Source organism: Panulirus ornatus, chromosome 33 (assembly GCF_036320965.1).
Source record: "Panulirus ornatus isolate Po-2019 chromosome 33, ASM3632096v1, whole genome shotgun sequence".
NCBI classification, from domain to species: Eukaryota; Metazoa; Arthropoda; class Malacostraca; order Decapoda; family Palinuridae; genus Panulirus; species Panulirus ornatus.
The window spans coordinates 20,013,305-20,033,369 of NC_092256.1; the positions used below are offsets into that span (position 1 = coordinate 20,013,305).

At 41.1% G+C, this 20,065-nt stretch overlaps 1 protein-coding gene across 5 annotated transcripts in view; it reads right to left on the reverse strand.

Moving 5' to 3' along the window:
• LOC139759554 (glycine receptor subunit alpha-2-like) overlaps positions 1–20,065 on the reverse strand; it is a 269,976-nt gene that overhangs the window by 60,875 nt on the left and 189,036 nt on the right. For all 5 annotated transcript variants that reach the window (XM_071681818.1, XM_071681820.1, XM_071681819.1 and 2 more), the window contains 2 exons: positions 15,362–15,444; positions 13,237–13,371 (listed from right to left, as the gene is read on the reverse strand). In XM_071681818.1, coding sequence (XP_071537919.1) covers positions 13,237–13,371; positions 15,362–15,444 — 218 coding nt within the window. The remainder of the gene's footprint in view (positions 1–13,236; positions 13,372–15,361; positions 15,445–20,065) is intronic.

Below are 20,065 nucleotides of genomic sequence, written 5' to 3' on the forward strand. Positions count from 1 at the left end.
TTCACTGTAGTGTGGTTGTAGTCTCCGTCTCCGAGGAGATGTTGTAGAAAGCTTTAGTGTAGCGTAGTTGTATATCACGTTTCCCAGGAGGTATTGTAGGAAGCTTTATTGTAGTGTAGTTGCAGTCTCCGTCTCCAAGGAGATGTGGTAGGAAGCTTCAGTTACTTGTTGTCGTAGTTCCTCTTTCCCCATTAGATGTAGAATGTTTCAATTGCTTTGTCATTATAGTCCATGACTCAGAGGATATAATGTAAGGGGGGTTCAGAACCCCATGATTATATTCATCTCCCTACAGATGAAGTAAAAGGTTTGCCAATCCAGGAAAACATCTATTGACCTGAACAAAGTATTGATCAGACGGATAAAGCTTGATAGGAAACCTCATTAAACAATGCGATTATCGGATAGCATTACGCTAATGAATGGTTTGCACATACAATGTCCATCGAGGGAGCTTAGTATGAAACTCCTTTTCCTAAGGGCTTCCCAATAGCCTATCTGGCCTTCGTTATAAAGTTTCCAACACCAGATAACAAGATTAGCTCCCATTTGATAGCCATGTCACATATTGGCAGGTGTCATTAACATTCTCATTACTTTAACAGCATTAAAAACCCCGCAATTTCACCCTTACTCAGACGTAATACATATTTACGAATATGGGAATGAATATGGATAGAATACAAAGTAATTCGAAGAGCAACAGACCACTGTGTCCTTTGGAAGCTGTTGGAGATAATGAGCGGTATTAGAAATTCTCAGAATAGAGTGGAAGAAGTTAAATGGCATACAGATGATTGTCATGAACTGTCGTCTCTTGCCATGAAGAATTCTATAGTCCCATGAGCTCTCATCTATCCCTATGGATAGTCATCTAATCTTTCAGTTTCCCACCCACCTGCTCGACGTCTTATAACAGCAACAGAAAAATCAAATCCCAAAAATTCCAAGAAAAAAGGTCACGATTCCTTTTTGAGACGCTAATGTCATTTTAGGCTGAAAATTAAATATTCCTCCCTTCCATCTCAGAGTTATGTATGCTAACAAGTTTCTTTAAACGCTTTACGTTCTCATTTAACACCATAGATATTCATAATCTTGTTTTGAGCTAGGTTGGCTCATAACTACCTCAAGATTTTTGTGGGATCTTAGAATAAACAAATTATTATACTTTCTCAGCCAAAGACCAAAATCTTAAGATTAAATCTTGTCCTGTGGATATTCATTCGCACTTTTCAACAGAGCAAAAGTCAGTACAAAATACAAACAGATCGTTTGGAATATTCTGCTGTCACCTTATGAAACTTAACCTAATATAGCGAACCATAAATTAATACTTAAAAAAAAAAACAGTAGTAACTAACTCGAAATACAGTGCAACATGAAAACACTTACTATATCGTCGCTAGAAAATTATTTTTATTATTTTTCCTTGACCTTACCTAGCCCTATCTTGCCTAATCTTAACTTCAACGTAGATCAAACAAAACCATGACCGCAATTCATGGACCAATAGCTCCATCAAATTTTTCGTTGATTCAAAAGACACTTGTCTAATAAAACTGAATTACTTGATTTTCTGACCCGTATACCGAAAACATAACTCTTGCAATCTCATTTTTGTCAACGAAATTGAAGGAAAATTATTGGGTATAGATGCGAGTGTTAAGCGAGGGGTAGCAGTTCATGTGCCTTACCGTCAGAGCTACTATGTAGTCATGATATTATGGTTGACAGAATTACGTGGTTCAGACAGGTTACTGAGGGTAGTGGTGTCAGGCTGACGTTCTAAATCTAAAAGGGTCTCCACCTTTTACATTTCAGCTCTGTCATATAAGCTTAGATTGGTCATTTCCAAGAACACCAACAGCAAAGACAAGATCCCAAAAGGCAGCATGATGAAAAAGTTGATGTATTATCACTTTGATAATGAAAATGGTCATTGAAAAAAAAAATATAGTGTTCTACATCATAAGAAGCCTGGGATAATGCATCAATTGGATTGCTATCCCGAAAAATGTTGAGGAATAATGTCTAACCCATCCCTTAGCTATCTAGCCACACATCTCGCTGCTCCTCAAATGCGTCTCTTAAGTTAACCAGTCACAGCTTCCACATCAAGTAAAAAACAAATCATTCATAGCCTAAATCCCTTAAGATAACGTCTCAACTCAGAGATAGATAGTAGATCCGCTCAAACTGGGAGAGGAGGTATGTCTTTCTTACGAGTGGCGCCAGTATGAATCTCTAGGAACAATAGGTGATTTCATTCGTCCTTGAGAGAGAGAGAGAGAGGGAGAGAGAGAGAGAGAGTGCTTACCGGAAATATTATCAACAGGAAATGCAACAATGTCATCTCTAGGCTCAGATTCATGAATATCAATTGCCTCATTAGTATATACTCAAGGTAACAGCTTTCATACTGTTCTGTTCTGCGGTCTTCCGAAACAGGTGACGCTGGAACCGAAATCTGAGGTTTGAACAATTACAGTTCTAGTTTAGAAAAAGTTTAGGGCAAGAGCTTTATATTGCCGGGATAATGTGTGGGCTGATGTTCCAAAAGTTCCAGCGGTTCTTATCAGAACTTTTTCTTCATCAGGAGGGTAAAGAGTAGAATTTGCAATTCCGAGTTTTGGAAGCCGTCTTGTAAAACTTTTTCGAACGGTTGTGCCAACAGTCGACTGTGATCCCTGAATTTGGGAAGCCTCTTTACAAAACTATATTCCAAATATGAATTGAAAATCCTGATCCAATCATAAGTACCACATTTCAGCGTTCTTGGAAGTGTGTACTTGTGTGCATACGAGTTTCCTGGTGTGTGCGTATATATATACATAATTCCGACAGTATGTACTCGTTTATACACTCAGCACTCGAAAAATTCTTACGCAACCATTTTTTCTTTTTTTATTTTCTTGGAAAGTTCAACATCAGTAAATCTGGCCATTCAAAGAGAATATTCATGTGGAGCCAGTACGCCTTCTCTCTCTTCCGCTTTCAAAGCAAGATATGCCACGCAACAGCCCCTCCTAACAGCACTCATTAAACCCGCTCGACGAAGACCCAGACGACAGGAGAAGAAGGAGACGGCTAACTAACGTGGCAAATTGGACGCTGTCGCGGCAGATGATGAGGCGCATGTTCCGGGGAGATGCAAGTGTGTGGGAGGAGGAGGAAGAGGAGAACCAGGAGGGAAGGGAACTCGCCCACGTACAAACTAACTTCATAATTCTCTTATCGAATTTGATTACTGATTTTGCCTCATAGACGTCAATAGATATTAATCTAAGTCATTAGATACTAATCAAGAAACATTGAAATTCATAGGGTCACTTATTTTACATGTAAACGCGAAACATTGCCTCAGAACTAAGCGTACACTTGAGAGAGTTAACATGACAAGCCAGGAAGTTACAAAATCTAGGTCTTGCTCTTCCTCTCCGATGTTAAGTCATGTTTGGCCCTGGCTGGGAGAGAGAGAGAGAGAGAGAGAGAGAGAGAGAGAGAGAGAGAGAGAGAGAGAGAGAAGGGGGGGGGGGGGGGGTTGAGTACGTATCTAAGATTACCTACGACGAGAGACTGCCATTAGGCAGGACTCGAGGAACGCTCGTCCCATGAGAGACAGACAGACAGACGGACGGAGCCATATCAAACCAACCATGGGAGAGCACCAAGTAAAGACACAAATTAGGCTTGTGTTGAGAACACATCCTAAGGTCTTCAGAGTATGTAAGAAGTTGGTCAAGAGTTCTTGGAGGGGAAAACTGAGTTTGGAGATGTAAGGAAAAGTTTGAAATGTCCCGGACGTCAGCAAGGTACAGTTGTAACAAGATAGGAACACTCGAGGCTCTCCCTGCGTATATATGTGAATGTAGGATAACTAACCTCCGTACATCTCCACCGTTTACGTATATTCCCTGCCAAAATGTCTGCAGTATTTTCTGTAAACGTCGAAATTTTAATGCGCGCTGTCATTTCCTGGAATTTGTTGTCCTCCGCTGCACAAGTTAAGAATGTGTTTGAAATGTATTGCCACATTTAGATAACTTAATGCAGGTAGTCCTATGGACTGTAAATTCATTCTGTCTCACGAAAACTTTTTTTTCTGATTTCATTCAGGTTGGAAAGCCCTCAGGACAACAATGATCGAGTGCCAGAGCAGCTTGTAGAAGACTTAAGGAAGATTTCAAGGGTCCTGCTTTCCTATCGCTGAGGAATCCAGCAGTGTGATGACTGGTTAGTAACTCCTTTATATAGCAAAACATTTCATCATGCGTTATGAAAAAAAAGGAGAATTATTTACTCGGCCTAATTCTTTAATGGCAAAATCTCTCGCGTAGTGTTTGTCAGCGGGAAAGAGGTAGCCATCTTCTACATGAACAGTGAGGTTGGTCCTGAGGAGGGAGTCTTTTACTTGGAATAGCTAAATGAATATGAAACAGAGAGAACTGTAAAGGTGATACTTTGAATGTCTCACGTGCCACATACTTAAAGTTAAGCGTAAGATTTGTCTTCATAGCAGTAAAAACTAGCAACAGCAACATCCTTGATTGTTACACTTGTTTGACCTAGTTCTATAACATCAGCAGTATGTAAAGCAGCTGTACCCATGGTGACAACTCACACCAGATCTACAACTACGTTACCTATATCATTGACAGCAACTTCCATAACCGATGCATCTGCTGACAACAGTAAGAACAGTGAAAGGCATGACTTAAGATATAGTCCTATACCGAGATATAGACACTGCTTTAAAAGAGGGTCATGGATACTATAGAGTTCATCATTTCAGTACGCTATAGTATCATGGATACTATAGCGTTCCAATTAACATGTCTATTTTCATTTCTGTAATTAGTCTTCCTTTTCTCTGCTGTAATTCAGCACAACACGCCAGCTCTGCCCACCGTAACAAAATCTCGTCGTAGGTACTAGTAGGTATGCACTCAAGCAGTGTTTTGTCCTCCACTGCCGCCGTTCTCCTACTCTAACCAACTTCAGTCACCCCAGGCCAGTTATCTTCTCTGCTTTACCAATACACTCCCATCAATTTACATATCCTACCAGCGTTCCTTGATTCTTCTCATGTTTTCTGCTCTTTTTATTTTCTTTCCACAACGCCCTAATCCACTGCCGACATTTATGTCCCCTGGTAACACTTTTCCTCCTGTGGACCCACCTTACCCATGTTGATCATCCTCTACACCGCCAAAGTTGTCTTTTTTCTTCTTAGCGTTGATCTTGTGTTGTCAAAATTCTATTTCCATCATCACCATTTACCTCCCTGACAACTTTTAAGATTCCTTGCAAACGTCCCTCTGCCTTGTTAATGTGTTCTTTTCCCTTCCCAAAGATTCTCCTAACCTCCCAACGTTTCTCTCCCCTGCCAGAGATTCTCCTAACCTTCCAACGTTTCTCTCCCCTGCCAAAGTACCTTTTTCCTGCCAACGTTTTCCCCCTTGCTAACATTTTTTTCCCGTGCCAACGTTTGTCCCCCCTTACCAACGTTTTTTTTCCTTGCCAACGTTTTTCTCCTTTGCAAAGGTTTCTCTACCCTACTCATATTCCTCCCTTCTGTCAATGTTCCTCCCCCTGCAATCGTTCCTCTCGCCTGCAAACGTTCCTTTCCCCTTCCAACGTTTCTCTGCCTTGCAAACGTTCCTCCTTTGGCCTGCCTGTTAATCAGTGTTACCAGCTGCGCCTGGCTGCGTCTGACGAGCGATCCGTCAAATAGCAATCCTGAATGACAAGCGAATGCCACGACGCCCCAGAGAGGTAATTCCCGTTAACATAATTTCGCCCCATCGTTAAACCTTGTTAAATGGCATTTTCCATTGCCAAACTTTGTTAATATTGCTTTTTTTCAGTCGCGTGCGTTACCAACGGTGTCTATTACAGTAGTTTAAAAAGTCATCATGGTAGGTATTCCATAATATAGAGGACAAATTGGACGTATGGTTGATGACATTTTACATCCAGCAGCAAATTCCATTAGGCTTGTTTTCGAAATGTGTGGCTCCGTGATTTGGGGAGGGTTTTATTTTTTTCTGTTCCATGTAACATCATTCACCGACAGCCCATGTTTTACACGCTTGACATAACAGTAACCACCAGTTTTTCTCACTCATTCATTTACTTTTTCTTCATTTATGATAATTTATTACTGTTCATTCCTTTTTGCCATTCTTCCTTCAATCATTTATCCATCGATTTATTCGAATCGTCTGCTTGACTTCACACTTCTCATTTTCTAAATGAAAGTGAATTTTTATTTATTTACTCATTGTCATCAATATATTACCAGTTTTCCTCTGCTTATCTATTTTTTCCCTTACCGTCAAAGACTCTCAATTTTTGTATCTTGCGCACGACGTTACGACCCTTGAACACAACGGTACGACCAGTGCACGACAGTATGATCCTTAGACATGCGATTGTGACCCTTAAACATGATGGTACGACCCTTAAACACAAGAATGTAACCCTTGAGCACAACATTATGATCCCTATTCTGATAGAACAAAATACAATACAGGAGGAAGAGATTCATCCTAGGACTGGTTTGCAAATGAAAAATAAACGTCAGATGTAATTATAGGATACAACTTTTAACTCAGACCAATTCGGGAATATCAGGCAAGTTTAGTCAAACTGCAAACTTCAGCTCATCTGCCACTCACTATATACAAAGAAAACCATTCATGAATGTTGTATACCAGTAACTACCCACTCAAATCTTGTCTTTGCACACTGTTTGAACTCTAGACACAAGAACCACGACTGTTAAGGACGTTGTTAATGTAGCAGAAGAAATGATAAATCGGGGAGAAAAACAACATCGATTGCGTCTCATTTGATTCATACGAAATACTAATACTATCTTCAACACCGTTCCGGGAGATGTGATTTTTCCGGTAGTTGCCTACACAGATATCTTCAAACAGATCAAGCCTTGCTACATCGCCTGATGTCAGTCAGTCTCCCTATGCGCTCCTTTTTGCTTTGATATGCAGCATTCTTTCACATATCTACTGCAATACCCGTTATTCAGCATGACTCGAAAATCTAAGGATTATCTTCGTTTCCCACCGACCACACCTGCCCATTCCACCTCGTCTGGGGCATGAGCCTTGCCTTCACAGATCTCATTCAGAGATCCATTACACCGGCCGCACTCCATTAGTCACCTGCTTCAACGCCCACTTCTCACTTCCGTACATTAAAGTCGAGAGGCACCCCACTCCCTCCAGTCAACCTGAGCTGTGTACTCAGACTGACCTCTCTGTCTCGTATAGTGCTTCCCAGGGTGCTTACCCCAGCCATCTCAGCTCAGAGCTCAATTTCACTTCTAGTGCCTTCCAAAGGTGCGCTCCGAGTTCTTCCCTGACGTGTGGCTCCTTCATTATTTCATCAGTTTAATTTCCAGCTCTTTCGTTTCCTATATATCTAATACATTTACCATACATATATAAGCTTCCTCTTATAACAGTTCGTCAGTTGGTCAGATAATCATTTTCAATCTTAGTCGTATTATCGTAAAATCTTATACGCTTCTTTACCTTATTTTTCATTGTAAAGTCTTTTTTCCTCTTACCCTTCAGATAGATTGCGCCAAATTAAGTACCGTCCGTCACCCTTCACTCGGGCATTTCTCTCACTTTCAGCAACACCTGCAGCCTTCTACTATTACTTGACTCGCCAGAGCAATGTCAGTGATTTCTTTCCTCAGAGAATCAATTACTCATTCTTTTTGTTTCGTCTCTCCCTATCCAAATTGGAGTCAACTTTTATCAGATGCTCTCTATCCTTTATGTTGAGTGAATACATGAAGGGTATTCTGCCCCAGCGTTTCCTAATAGATATGCATTAAGCTTTTCTGATCACTTATATACGTATGTGTACACATCCGTCTCCATTGCATTATCAGTATTCATAGGAATTTAAATTTTTCCCCGCCCATTCCATTTATTCTTTTTTTTCATAATTCTCTTGTTAATTTTTCTACAAATCACATTTATTTGCATATGAATTGTCTATGTATATATATATATATATATATATATATATATATATATATATATATATATATATATATATATCACTAACTGTACAATCGGGAGACACATCTCAGTCTTCAACGATATATTCTAATGTAAAAGTAAATGCTATCTTCAGTTTTATCATGATATCGAACTGCATGCCAAAAACCTGATATCATATCTGATCATCTAAAAGTTTCGTGTAAAAGAATGCATTAGATGCCTAGTCGCTGGAATGCAGCCGAAAATGCATTTCCACATAAGTGACAAATCAAAGTTGCTGACAATGTGACTAATTACAGTGCTGACGCTCCGGCTGACAGAGAGATGCTTCCGTCAGCAGTGTGACGGTGCAGACAGAAACGTGCTATCCTATTTGAGAAAAATGGTACAACGCAGGAGACGGATCTACACAGAGATGGCTCTACACTGAGATGACCCTACACTGAGATGGCTCTACGGAAATGTTAGTGCTCTGTCTGGTATATGATATGAAAGGTGTGTAAATAACATATGCATTTATGGCTGATCCCCATTCTGGTCACATACTGTACGTTCAAACAAAGAGAGAGAGAGAGAGAGAGAGAGAGAGAGAGAGAGAGAGAGAGAGAGAGAGAGAGACGCACGGTCTCACACACACTTGCACAATCATACATGCATATAAACAAAGACTCACAAAGGCATATACACCGAAATACACGTATATACTCACACATACATGTATGCATACGCACCAAAAGAAAAAGTAAAAACTAACACATTTTCAAGACGTTAAGTGCATGAGAGGAGGTTATCACGGATTACGAGACAAGATACAGTGGCTAGATGATCATGCATCTAGAAGAAGAAGAGAGCGCAAGCATACAAGGACAGAAAGCAAGAAACAGACAGAAAAATTATGTCGAGGGAGAAAATTCAGAGAGACTACAACCTGGATTAACGTTGTACCCCAGATGATACGAACCAAGACAGAGAAGGGAGAGACCATGGATGATCAAGGTAAGGAAAAAGAAAAAAAGTATGAGGCAATAAATGGGGATCTAGGGTTCTGGAGAGAGATGGGTCGGCCCGAAGATGGGGAATCGACCTATTGGGATAAGTATGTTTGAAAAGTGATCGGAGGTGGTGTGGAGACATGAGGAATCAAGAGCATGCGAGAGACTAAGAATGTGGGAAGGCGATGATGGAAGAACGAAGCTGGAAATGGCCAATGAAGCGAAGGAGAAGGATGGAAAGAAGATACGTTGGAGAAGGAAGAGTTGTGAGAATAAATGAAGGGATTGCTAAGGAATACTTAGTAAGGAACTATAGATGGAAGATAAGGGAGGAGAGGAAGACACTGGAGGAATTTAAGTTAGAGACTGAGGAAGCAGAGGCAGAGTAAGAGTTGGTACGAAGGAGGGGAGAGGAAGAAATTACCTAATGTTTGATATGAGAGAGGCGGATGCCCTACAAGAAGAGTCGCACCTCCAACATATTCAATTATCATTCATCAAATGTTCAAACTTCACCCCTGTCACAGGAAGCAAGATCTATCACATGCACAGTGCTATGTACGATACTATTCATTGGAATAAAGTGAAAAATGTTAGGTTGTACTATCCAATGATTATGGTAGAATCAATGGGAGACGCTTCATTCTCCTAGGAACTAAGTAAAGCCATGGAACATGTATATACGAGGTCAGAATGTAGGGAGGTATGAGGGTAAACCTCTCTCCCTGTGACATACTAATAGCACGCACACACACACACACACACAATAAAACAAAGATATCCTGAAATATACAATCTGGGAAATAGATTGTAAGATTACCTTGGATTCCGAGAAAGAAGACACGATAACTGGAATGTAATACCTCCATGGAGATTGGTGGAGAAGACAGAACGTAAAGATATAAAGAGAGGAAAAACAAACAGACAGACAGACACAAGGGGAAAAAGAGACGAATGATGAGGGGGGGGAAAAACTAGAGATGACAAGACAGAAATGAAGGGACCATGGGATGTGATAACTCTGTGCAACAAGTCATGGGAGCAAGGAGGGTGGAACCGTGGATTCTGTGCGGATAACGAGATAAGGAAGATGATAAAGGGAAAAGCAGCAGGAGAGGGAAGGAGCATAAAGGGTGACGGAGAGCACAGAGAGGAGATTGGTTAGTTGGAAGATATGGGGATGGACGAGTGGGAGACGATCAATGAAAGTGATTTGGCGATAGAGACTCACTCGTAAGTGGGGATTCTCAGGTGGTGTGGGTAAGAATGAGGAAATGATAGTATACGAGATAGTGAAAACGTAGAGGAGGAGACGATAGATCGTCAAAGAAAGGGAGGAGTGGCCGTTAAAGGAGAGAAGGCTGATGGATATGTATTACGGTAAAGAAATGGGGGATTTACCAAGAGTAACTATGAAATATGAGGGAAAACCTAAAGAAAGGAAAAAAGAGAGAGATAAACGATCAACAGGAGGTTAAAGAGGAGAAACGAGAGGATTTGAAGGACGCAAGATGGAATAGAGATGAAGGGAGCAAAGACAGGGTAGGAAGGAGTGGTTTAAGACGAGAGGAGAGTTTGCGTGATCTTAATAAGCGAGAGGCAGAGGCATTAGTTTATTTCAATTGCAGCACCGCAGGTCATATTCATTTACCTAGTATTCATTAAGCAGTAATACCCCACCTCATTTACCTAGTATTCATTAAGTTCATTAAGCAGTAATATCCCACTTCTCCTACATACAGATCTTAACGTGCAATAGTATATTTAGGTATTATCAAGCTCATTAGATATACTTTGGAATCATACAGTGATTAAAGCAGATTCATTTATCTACAACGGACTAGCATTGCATCTGATAACGAAATCACTGATATTCCTCCCCTGCAAAAACACACACACACACACTAACCTTCAGTTCTTGTACGATTAGTTAACTTGTAGTAATCATGACCTCCCTGTTCTGTAAAATCTGTAATATATTACCTGTGTTTTCACCCGAGTGGCTGCCTTAATCCAGTAAAACGTTATCGATTTATCTATTCATTTAATCATTCATCTGTTATCACACGCAGACGAAAGGAATGAAGTGTGCGAACACATGGTTCATGCATGCAGCATACAGAAATTTTAGCAGTTCTAAGATACTAGAGAATGTTCAAGTGATGGGGCCCAACGAATGAAAAACTTCCTCACCCTTTCGAAATGAATACATAATCACAATTAGGTAACCACGCGCGCACACATACACACACACTACATAAAAATACTTCTGAATACACAATCTCAGATATAAACTGTAATCTACGGAAGAATCTTGGATTACGAAATAGATGTGATAACTGGTATATAATACCTCCAGCGAGGTTGGTGGGGAAGAAAACGAGAACATACGAGGACAGAAACAGCCAGACAACCTTGATAAAACAGACAGATATACTTGGAGGAAGAAAATGGGAAAAGGGAGAGGTCCCAAGATGTAATGAGAGTTAGAGATGATGATGAAAACTAGGAGGATGAAGGGAGGAGCTATGGATAGTAGGCAGGAAATGGGGATAGATGGATAGTACAGGGGGTTACAGGGGAAGAACAAGAGGCAGTAAAGGATCTGGAGTACTTGGAGGACTGGGTAGGGTTCGAAGATAGCGGATCCACAACCAGTGATAAATACGAGTTCAGACGACAAATGAAGGTCATTCGAGGATACCCTTGTAGATGGGGGATAGTCAGCTGGTATGAGGAGATACTGGGAACACGGACTATGTACAGAACACTGGCTATGTGAGAAACGAAGAGCGTGCGAAGAAAAGAAGATGGGCGGGTGAAATGGAAAATAGTCAGTCAAGAAAAGGGAGAAAAATGAAAAAGAAATACGGTGGGGAAGCGAGTTTGCTGAGGAGAACTGGATTTATTCGAGGGAATGAGAAGAAAGAAGGGGAATAGAAATTAGAGATGCGACAGAAGGAAGGTTAAAGGGAAGATAGAAGAACTAGAGTGATATGCTATGACAAAGACGGACGAAGCTGAAACAAGCACAGACACACACACACACACACACACACACACACACACACACACACACACACACACACACACATTCTTCCAGGTTGAAGACCCCATCAGCATCTCGCTAACACATTTCAGTCTCCCTCTTACCCTTCTAGTCACAGCACCTGAGGACTCCCACTGTGCACATAATGCCGGGAACATCACATCACTGCGACGGTGAAGGAGAGGCCTACAAGCAGTCTCTTGTTACCGTCCCAGAGCGTCAGTTCAGGGATTCTATCAGCAGTCTATCTTGCCATATCAGTGCGACAGTTACGGTTAGAGATCTCTACAAGTAGTCGATCATGCCATATCAGGACGGCAGTAAAAAGATGTCATGAGCAATTTATCTTGCCACATTAGGATGACAGTTAAAGTGGATGTATATTTTCGATCTCATCCATTTTACATATTGACGATTTAGTATTTAGTACATGAAAGGATTTGTATTTCAGCTGAATTCTCCTTCGATAGTTAAGGACAGTGGCGACTATATTTCCTCTAAACTGAACAATTAGAAATATTGTCTCCCCTCGAATCAATTGTTTTATTTAGTATCATACTTAGGACGGTCCGAATTGGATGGAAAAAGGTCCTACAAGACAAAGTGGTCTTAATCGACATGACTCTGTCACAATAAGAAAAGTTCTAATACAACTATAAACTCTTTTATACGATTTACTGAGCTCGGGTAGAACTCAATACCGTCTAATATGATCCAAGACTCTTTGATCCATATTGAGAGATACTGACACAGCATTGAATATTGTTCGACGTCACATTCTGACAGCCAATCTGAAACGTCTAAATCCTTCTCCGACCCCACGTATTGACACAGTAATTCATTATTTTGCAAAACACGTTTTCACATACATATTCTACGACGTCACATTTTGACACCTAATCCAAAACGTCTAAATTCCTCCCCAACCTCACATACAGACACAGTGAATCGCTCTTGTGGACAACGTTTCCATATAAACCCACTACGTTCTGAACTCAGTCGGTGGGTTCTGGATGGAACCGGTAGCAGCTCACACAATCCCAACACAATCTGATTCTACTCGACACGCCCTCGACTCGCATCAACACCTCCTGACGTGTCTCGACACTCCCCCTCCCTAAATTGCGTCGCCCTGGTCCAAGTGACTTACCTATCTGGAAGGACTCCTGGCAGGTGGTGGGGACAATCTTCTCCATCTCAAACTGTGGCATCCGCATGTTCTTGTACATCTTGATGGGAGCGTCGCTCTTCCAGGAGAGCTTCAACTCCTTCATGGTCTTTGAAACTGGAATGCAGATAAGAAGGTGAAGTAAGTGAGTCTGTTTATCGAAATTTTCTTTTCCTGTGTTTCATCGGTCACCTTATGAGTGAATATTACATATCAGATAACATAGAATCTATCCACATATGAAATGCCATCAATTCCAACATATTTTATAGTTTAAACAAAGCCATGTTGATCCTTCTCTTTTGCAAATTGTCTGTTTACATCAGTAATTAATTCGACAAGCCACTCTTTTTTTACAGGAATTAATCTGCATATTTTTCACCAGAGCTGAGCAAATCTAGTTAAACGCTATGCAGGCAAGGAGGAAAGACTCAATTTTTAATCAAGGTGAGTGGATGTCGTGAAAGGGTTATCTCAAGGGAAGGTACCCGCTCTGTTGTCCATTGGAGTCTGCCTGTTCCTTCAGGAGCTGTGGAAAAGACTGAGGAACCTAGTATTTTTTTTCTGATATCTTTCCACATGACTTAGATACTTCATTATCATATATATCTTACACTAGGTTCCACTCCACATTATTCTAGCGATTCACAATCATACAAATTACACAAAGCTCCAGTTTACAGGTGGGGCGTCTCAATCAATTTTCTCACTACATATATACAGTTTGTAGTCTCCAGTCAATAATCAATCCTCTTGGACATCTCATTTGAAATAACCTTCAGCCTCTCTGTTGAACGCCCACTGAACCTGACAATCTCTTGCTTTGCTTTCTCTCCTTTCGTACCTTAAGCCATCCCACTGTAGGACCTCTTCACCAGTCATTCATCATCTGTCCTTTCTACAGCACCGTATCCTGTTAACAGTATCCTGGCATTATCCTCACACCACACACTTTTATCAAACTTTCAGTCTTTACGTATTCTCTTCGTTCTCATTATGTTTCGCAAGTTGTCTATTCTCCACTGCTCTCACCTTGAAGTTTTCAAGGACTTAGGAAATGAAGATTTCACATCCACACATTGAGCATTGTGAATTCTTACACTCCATAATGTTGGCTTCCTCCACATTTTAAACTTTGCTTCATCACATACTAGATTTAGCAATGACGTTCCAAACAGCCAAATAAGATTTCGGTAAATTCTTGTAAAAAACAAACATTTCACGCCAGAACAAAAATTTTAATTTTTCCGGACGCTCCAGAAGGAACCAAAATAACAACGTTTACATACAGATTACCAGAGCTCTTAGTATAATCTACGGACGCAGGTAGATGAGATTAGGCACAAGGTAAAACACAGACAGGTGCTGTAAATGGCATGTTCGTAGTTCCCCATACTCTCCAACGGCGAGGTTTCCCTTAACCAAAATACCTGCTATGGTAGGGGCTTCAGCCTCGCAGTCAACAGTCGAGTTGGAACTATAAAAGGAAAAACAGCTTTCATGCTCAATGGAGGTTCTTTCTGCAGGTGATGGCCATTTTTGAATGCAAGTGTTCGGATGAAAGGGGAAGAAACACATTGTTACTCTGGCAATGGCTTCAAGCCTCGTTTCCAGCTGGTTGATGGTCATCGCAAACGTAACTGGTACTCGAGGATTCCTCTGACAGGGAGCTTCGCTGGGTTATGAAGTGTTAGCAGTTTAATGGAACGAGTTCATTTTGAACGAGTCACATGGCTGTAGAGCCCTGTGATCGTATTCTTTCCTTGAATGTTTCAAATCTAAAGGTAAAGTATCATTTCCTAGTTTTCCAAATATTGTTAGAAGGGTAATAATCTTACATGTACAAGATATACATTCAACATTTAGAATACGTAAGAAATCTTCAAAAAGCTTGAAATGCCTCGAGAAGAATCGTTCAGAAAGATTCTATCTCATTTGCTGTATTATTAGATGATTGGCTATGATACTCATCCCATTACATTGGTTGTACAATCACACATCCCTCTACCACCCACAACCCTCTAAAGCTATAAGCCTGGCTAGTATAGCCTTTTATACTGCAAATGCTATTGGAGTAAAACCAAGGCTCTTAATGCCAGTGACTTACAGCTAGCTATCTCCATGGTGCAGACCTGAGAGTCCAGAGGAAACTTGGAGAGTTCCATCATGCAGGCGAACACCAGCTTCAACCTGAAACAGCAAGAGACGACATGGCTTAGTGCACATCCTCCTGTATCTGGTCTAGACTTAGTTGACTTAGGAATTGTTCTCTAGATTGGAACATCAGCATGACAAGGCATTATAAAACTATTGATACGAGGTGAGTAGATTCATAAAAAGAGCAAAGATTAGAAGACATATGAGCTTTCTTTACTGTGAGTAAAAGTGGAAAAAATGGATTCAGAAACTGAGCCTTTCCGAGTCTGTTTCATGGGTTTACCTACGGAGGAATATTTCAATGGCATTTAGAATGGATAAAGATATGGTTAACTGAAGCTGTTAGTTACAATTCTTGAATAAACTCTGTAGACCGATCATTACAGGGAGTATATTCCTCTCTTCCTCAAATTCTTAGATATCTTCTTTGAGAAGTTTTGGAGTAATGAGTGATAACAGTATTCAAGAGACATCATAGCAACAGAATTATGCTGGTTTTTCCTCGACCCAATATTTTGTTTTGAATTACAGAAATGAAAGTAAATACAGTAAAAGAGGAAAAAAAAAAGGATAATGGATACGCAATAACTGTTGTAAGATTGGACTTTCTGAAGATTGACAATGACTGGGTTTGACTGTATATGAAATAAACCTTGATAGCATGGCTACTCTTTCAGGATGATATAGGGAGAAAGTTGCGTCTAAGTCGTATAAATGGTCAATGTGGACGGAATCCAATGCTCTCCCAAGGCCTATAAAGGCCTCATTGTTATTCTCCTTGCTTCCTCAGACAGAAAATGGGAATTGAGGGATCTATGGTCAGGATATAACTCTGCCACTTTATCAATGTTAGTATTATCCTTAGTGCTGATGTTTCATATGATCCCTCATTAACATCAACATCGCTTTCATCAGTACCAGGATCTTCATCATAAACGTTGATGTTCATCAGCATTATCACCTTTATTGCTCAACTTATTGATGTGTTTACCACGTCTTCTCTTATTGCCGGCTGACCGTCTCCCAGGTAATCGATTGTTCTGCCTCACTGGATTCTCTACCATCGCCAGACTTACGAGGCACCTCGTCCTGCTGACTCTCCACTACAACGAACAACAAGGTAATAAAGAATTTCCTATGAAACAAAATTCAGAGGAAGACAAAACCACAGGATGGAAGATCTTACGAAATTCATGCTAGTTGGTCGAATGCAGATTAAGAGGGATCCTTGCATGTATACGATTAATCTTCTATCCTTTATGACTGTAGTGGTTGAATTTCTTTCCTATGGTTATGCTCTTAGATACGAGTCATAGAAAAGGCTGAAGTGAACTAATAGGTTCTAAGATTCTATCATTGCAATGAATTCCATCAATTCCTGTAATCTTTCTTAATTCTGAAATGTACCCTTGATTAGTGTTGGTATTACTCCCCGACCTCTAAGGTTACCAATCTTCCTTCTGCCGGATGTCATTTGCTCTCTCTCTTTGGCCATCTTATCATTTCCCATGAAGACGAGCCGACATGGAGTCCTAAATTAGGCCCTTAGGGAATCGCATCAAAGCGAAAATAAGGGACGAAAAAAAATCTGATAGGACACACACACAAGTCATCCCACTACATTTCACGTCTACCCAGTCTGCCTCGATCAAGACAAAATGATGTTGGAACGACCATAGAAAACTAGAACTACTTAGACCAAACCCCTCGTACTCCCCTAAAAATATATATATACCATATGTTAAAAGAAAAGCTAGGCCTTGAGGGGGGGGGGGGGGGGGGAAAGGAGACTCCTCAAGGGAGAGAGGGTGAACAACGAAGTCACAAAGACTGTCCAGGAAGACTAAGAGCAACCATAGCCTTCCGGAGAGCACAAAGGGACCTTTCTTCACACTCGCCGTTTTACACAGCGGGAGTTTTCGGAAAAGCCTCCATAAAATGTAAAAGAGAGAGAGAGAGAGAGAGAGAGAGAGAGAGAGAGAGAGAGAGAGAATGTATAGAGGCCTTACTTCCTTAGAACTGCTCTAAGTGCAATCTGCTTCTGCTAAAGTTCAAGAAATCTACAATCTTCCATTCGAAATAACTGAACTGAGATGATTTCATCATGAAGTTTCTGAATCTAAAGCAACAGATCCTAAAACAAAATTTCTTCAAGAGCAGTTAAGATGTCATATTGAAAAGTACAACTTACAGATTTCTAAGATGTGAAACACGTTAATGAAAAGAGTTATTTGCTCTCACTGCTTGGTCAGCAGTGGATTGCAGTTACAAATCATGATTTCTGAAACTCTACACCGAAATTCGTACTGTTATACTTTTCATCATCATTTTCATCGTTATTATCAATGTTATTCTCGTTGCCATTCTAATATTATCCAATCTAAACATTTCATCGATAAAACAAAATAACTAACTCTTAATTCATTTAGATACTCTAAAGAAAATTTGCTTAAACACTTTTGACCCGTAATACAAGCTTCGAGAGCTTATCATCTGAACAAAACACAAAGTAAATTCATACAAATGTACACATATATGCCACGCTTTGCTGGAATTAAAGATATGTAAATCCCATTATACTAACTCAAACCCCGGAGTCCTGTGCCCCCCCCCCCCCCCAGTGCAAAATCCATTTCGGCCGTGAATGAGTAAATAGAAAATAACGTACGACGAATAAAGGGAGATTAGCAATCTCCAGTGATGTGGGCTGCGGAAAGAGAGAGGGCGAGACTTTGCGGGATCGTATAAATTTCCTCCCAAATTCAATGGCTATGGTTGTGAAGCCAGTCAGCCCTATACTACCCCATCATCCTCGTGTTGGGGGTCTACTTATGCTACAGCAGCAACACCACCAGCAACAAGCAGCTGCTAGAGATCTTTCGTCTCCTGAGTATGCTCGTATAGGACCCATGGATACGATACGATAAAGTCAGGGGCAGGTTCAAAGGCCACGCCATAATACCCAACTGGTCATGCCATCGTGCTCAAGAGATTTGAAAGGCCTCCTCCAGACAGACACCAAAGGTTCCCTCATCCCTCACCGCTTCTGCTGCCATCAAGGCTTGATACACAGCCTCCTGCCCTAACCCCCCACTAGTATACGGCAATATATCTCCCTTCCGCTCCAGTTGGGTGGTGGGTTGGCGAGGCACTTCGCCTCGTCGATAATCACACTGGTAATCAAATTCCCAAAGGTGCATAACCAGATCAAGATCCCTTGACGACAGCCCCCAAACAGTTTCCGCCACAACAGTAGCATCGTTACGCTTCACAAGTGTCCCCAATAATTAGAGCTATGATAGGCAAGAGATTAGATTACGGAGACACTACAAGAGCAACATCAGAAATCCTCTCTCTCTCTCTCTCTCTCTCTCTCTCTCTGCGTAGGGTGGTGAGCACTTCGCGTTAGCCCTGCCATTATGGCTAGATATCGCCGTATGTAGTCGTATGTTTAGGTATTCCCTATTATTGATTGATATATCCAACCAAACGTCTGTAAGCTGTACATGCAACTTGTAAGAAATAAAGACATTATATTAGTATAATGAGTATATCTCCTACTATTATACTTGAACTAGCATACTCAGACACCTAAGCAAACGAAGTAATGATATAATCATTTGTGACATTTCACAACTGCCCCTTATCTCACTCGATATCTAAGCAATATCTTTACCTGTTTTCTTCTCATGATCACATTTAAAGTTTTCCACGGTCACGCCTAGAAATTTACCTACCCCCTTTAAACCCCGTTTTATCCAGCAGAACCTAGCTGAGCCTCTCTTAACCTTACTGATATTACCCGACCTCATCTCATCTTTCAAGACAGACTGAACTTTTCTGACCTCAGCTGACGGATATATAGTTTTTCTGCTGCTCGATTACAGTAATTTCTCTTGTGGAGGAGTGGAGGTTGCTGGGCCACGGCGCCATAAAGTGCCCGAAGGAGAACATTGCGAACTCTTAACGTGGCCAGTGTTAGCGAGGTGAATGTTTCGTATCGATCGTACGTGCTTGTATCTCTCCCACCTGGCTTTACGAGTCACTGTAGGCCCCCTTCCGTTATTGATTTCACACGCGGTCAAATCCCCCTGATGCGGTCCCATTAAAAGAATTACAATTCTCTATAAAGCTTGAGGTTCTCTCTCTCTCTCTCTCTCTCTCTCTCTCTCTCTCTCTCTCTCTCTCTCTCTCTCTCTCTCTCTCTATCAGGACATACATGCATGATTTCTGCATACTATCACCCCAATTTCCCCTGTGTCCCAACTGCCCCTCGAGATACGAGACAAATCTACCGTTACTTTTGGAATTTTTAATCAACTGTGTGGTTTCTCTCCACACCCTACTGAATACTTCCGCTTATACAACACACACAACCGCATATATCGCCGCCTCACACTACCCTCCACCACCATCGACATAGCACCCACAACCTTCTACTAATCTCCATACACTAACCGCGGTCATCCACACGCCAAACAGTAATAACTTCTCATCCACAACCCACCATCCCAAGCTAGACGCAACCAACCCCACTTCAACCACCACCACCACCATCCAGACGCTCGTCCCACACACTACCGCCCATACATCACTCATATCACCAACGACCACAGCCTCTATCGTTACTCAACCCAGACGCCCCTTGCCATCC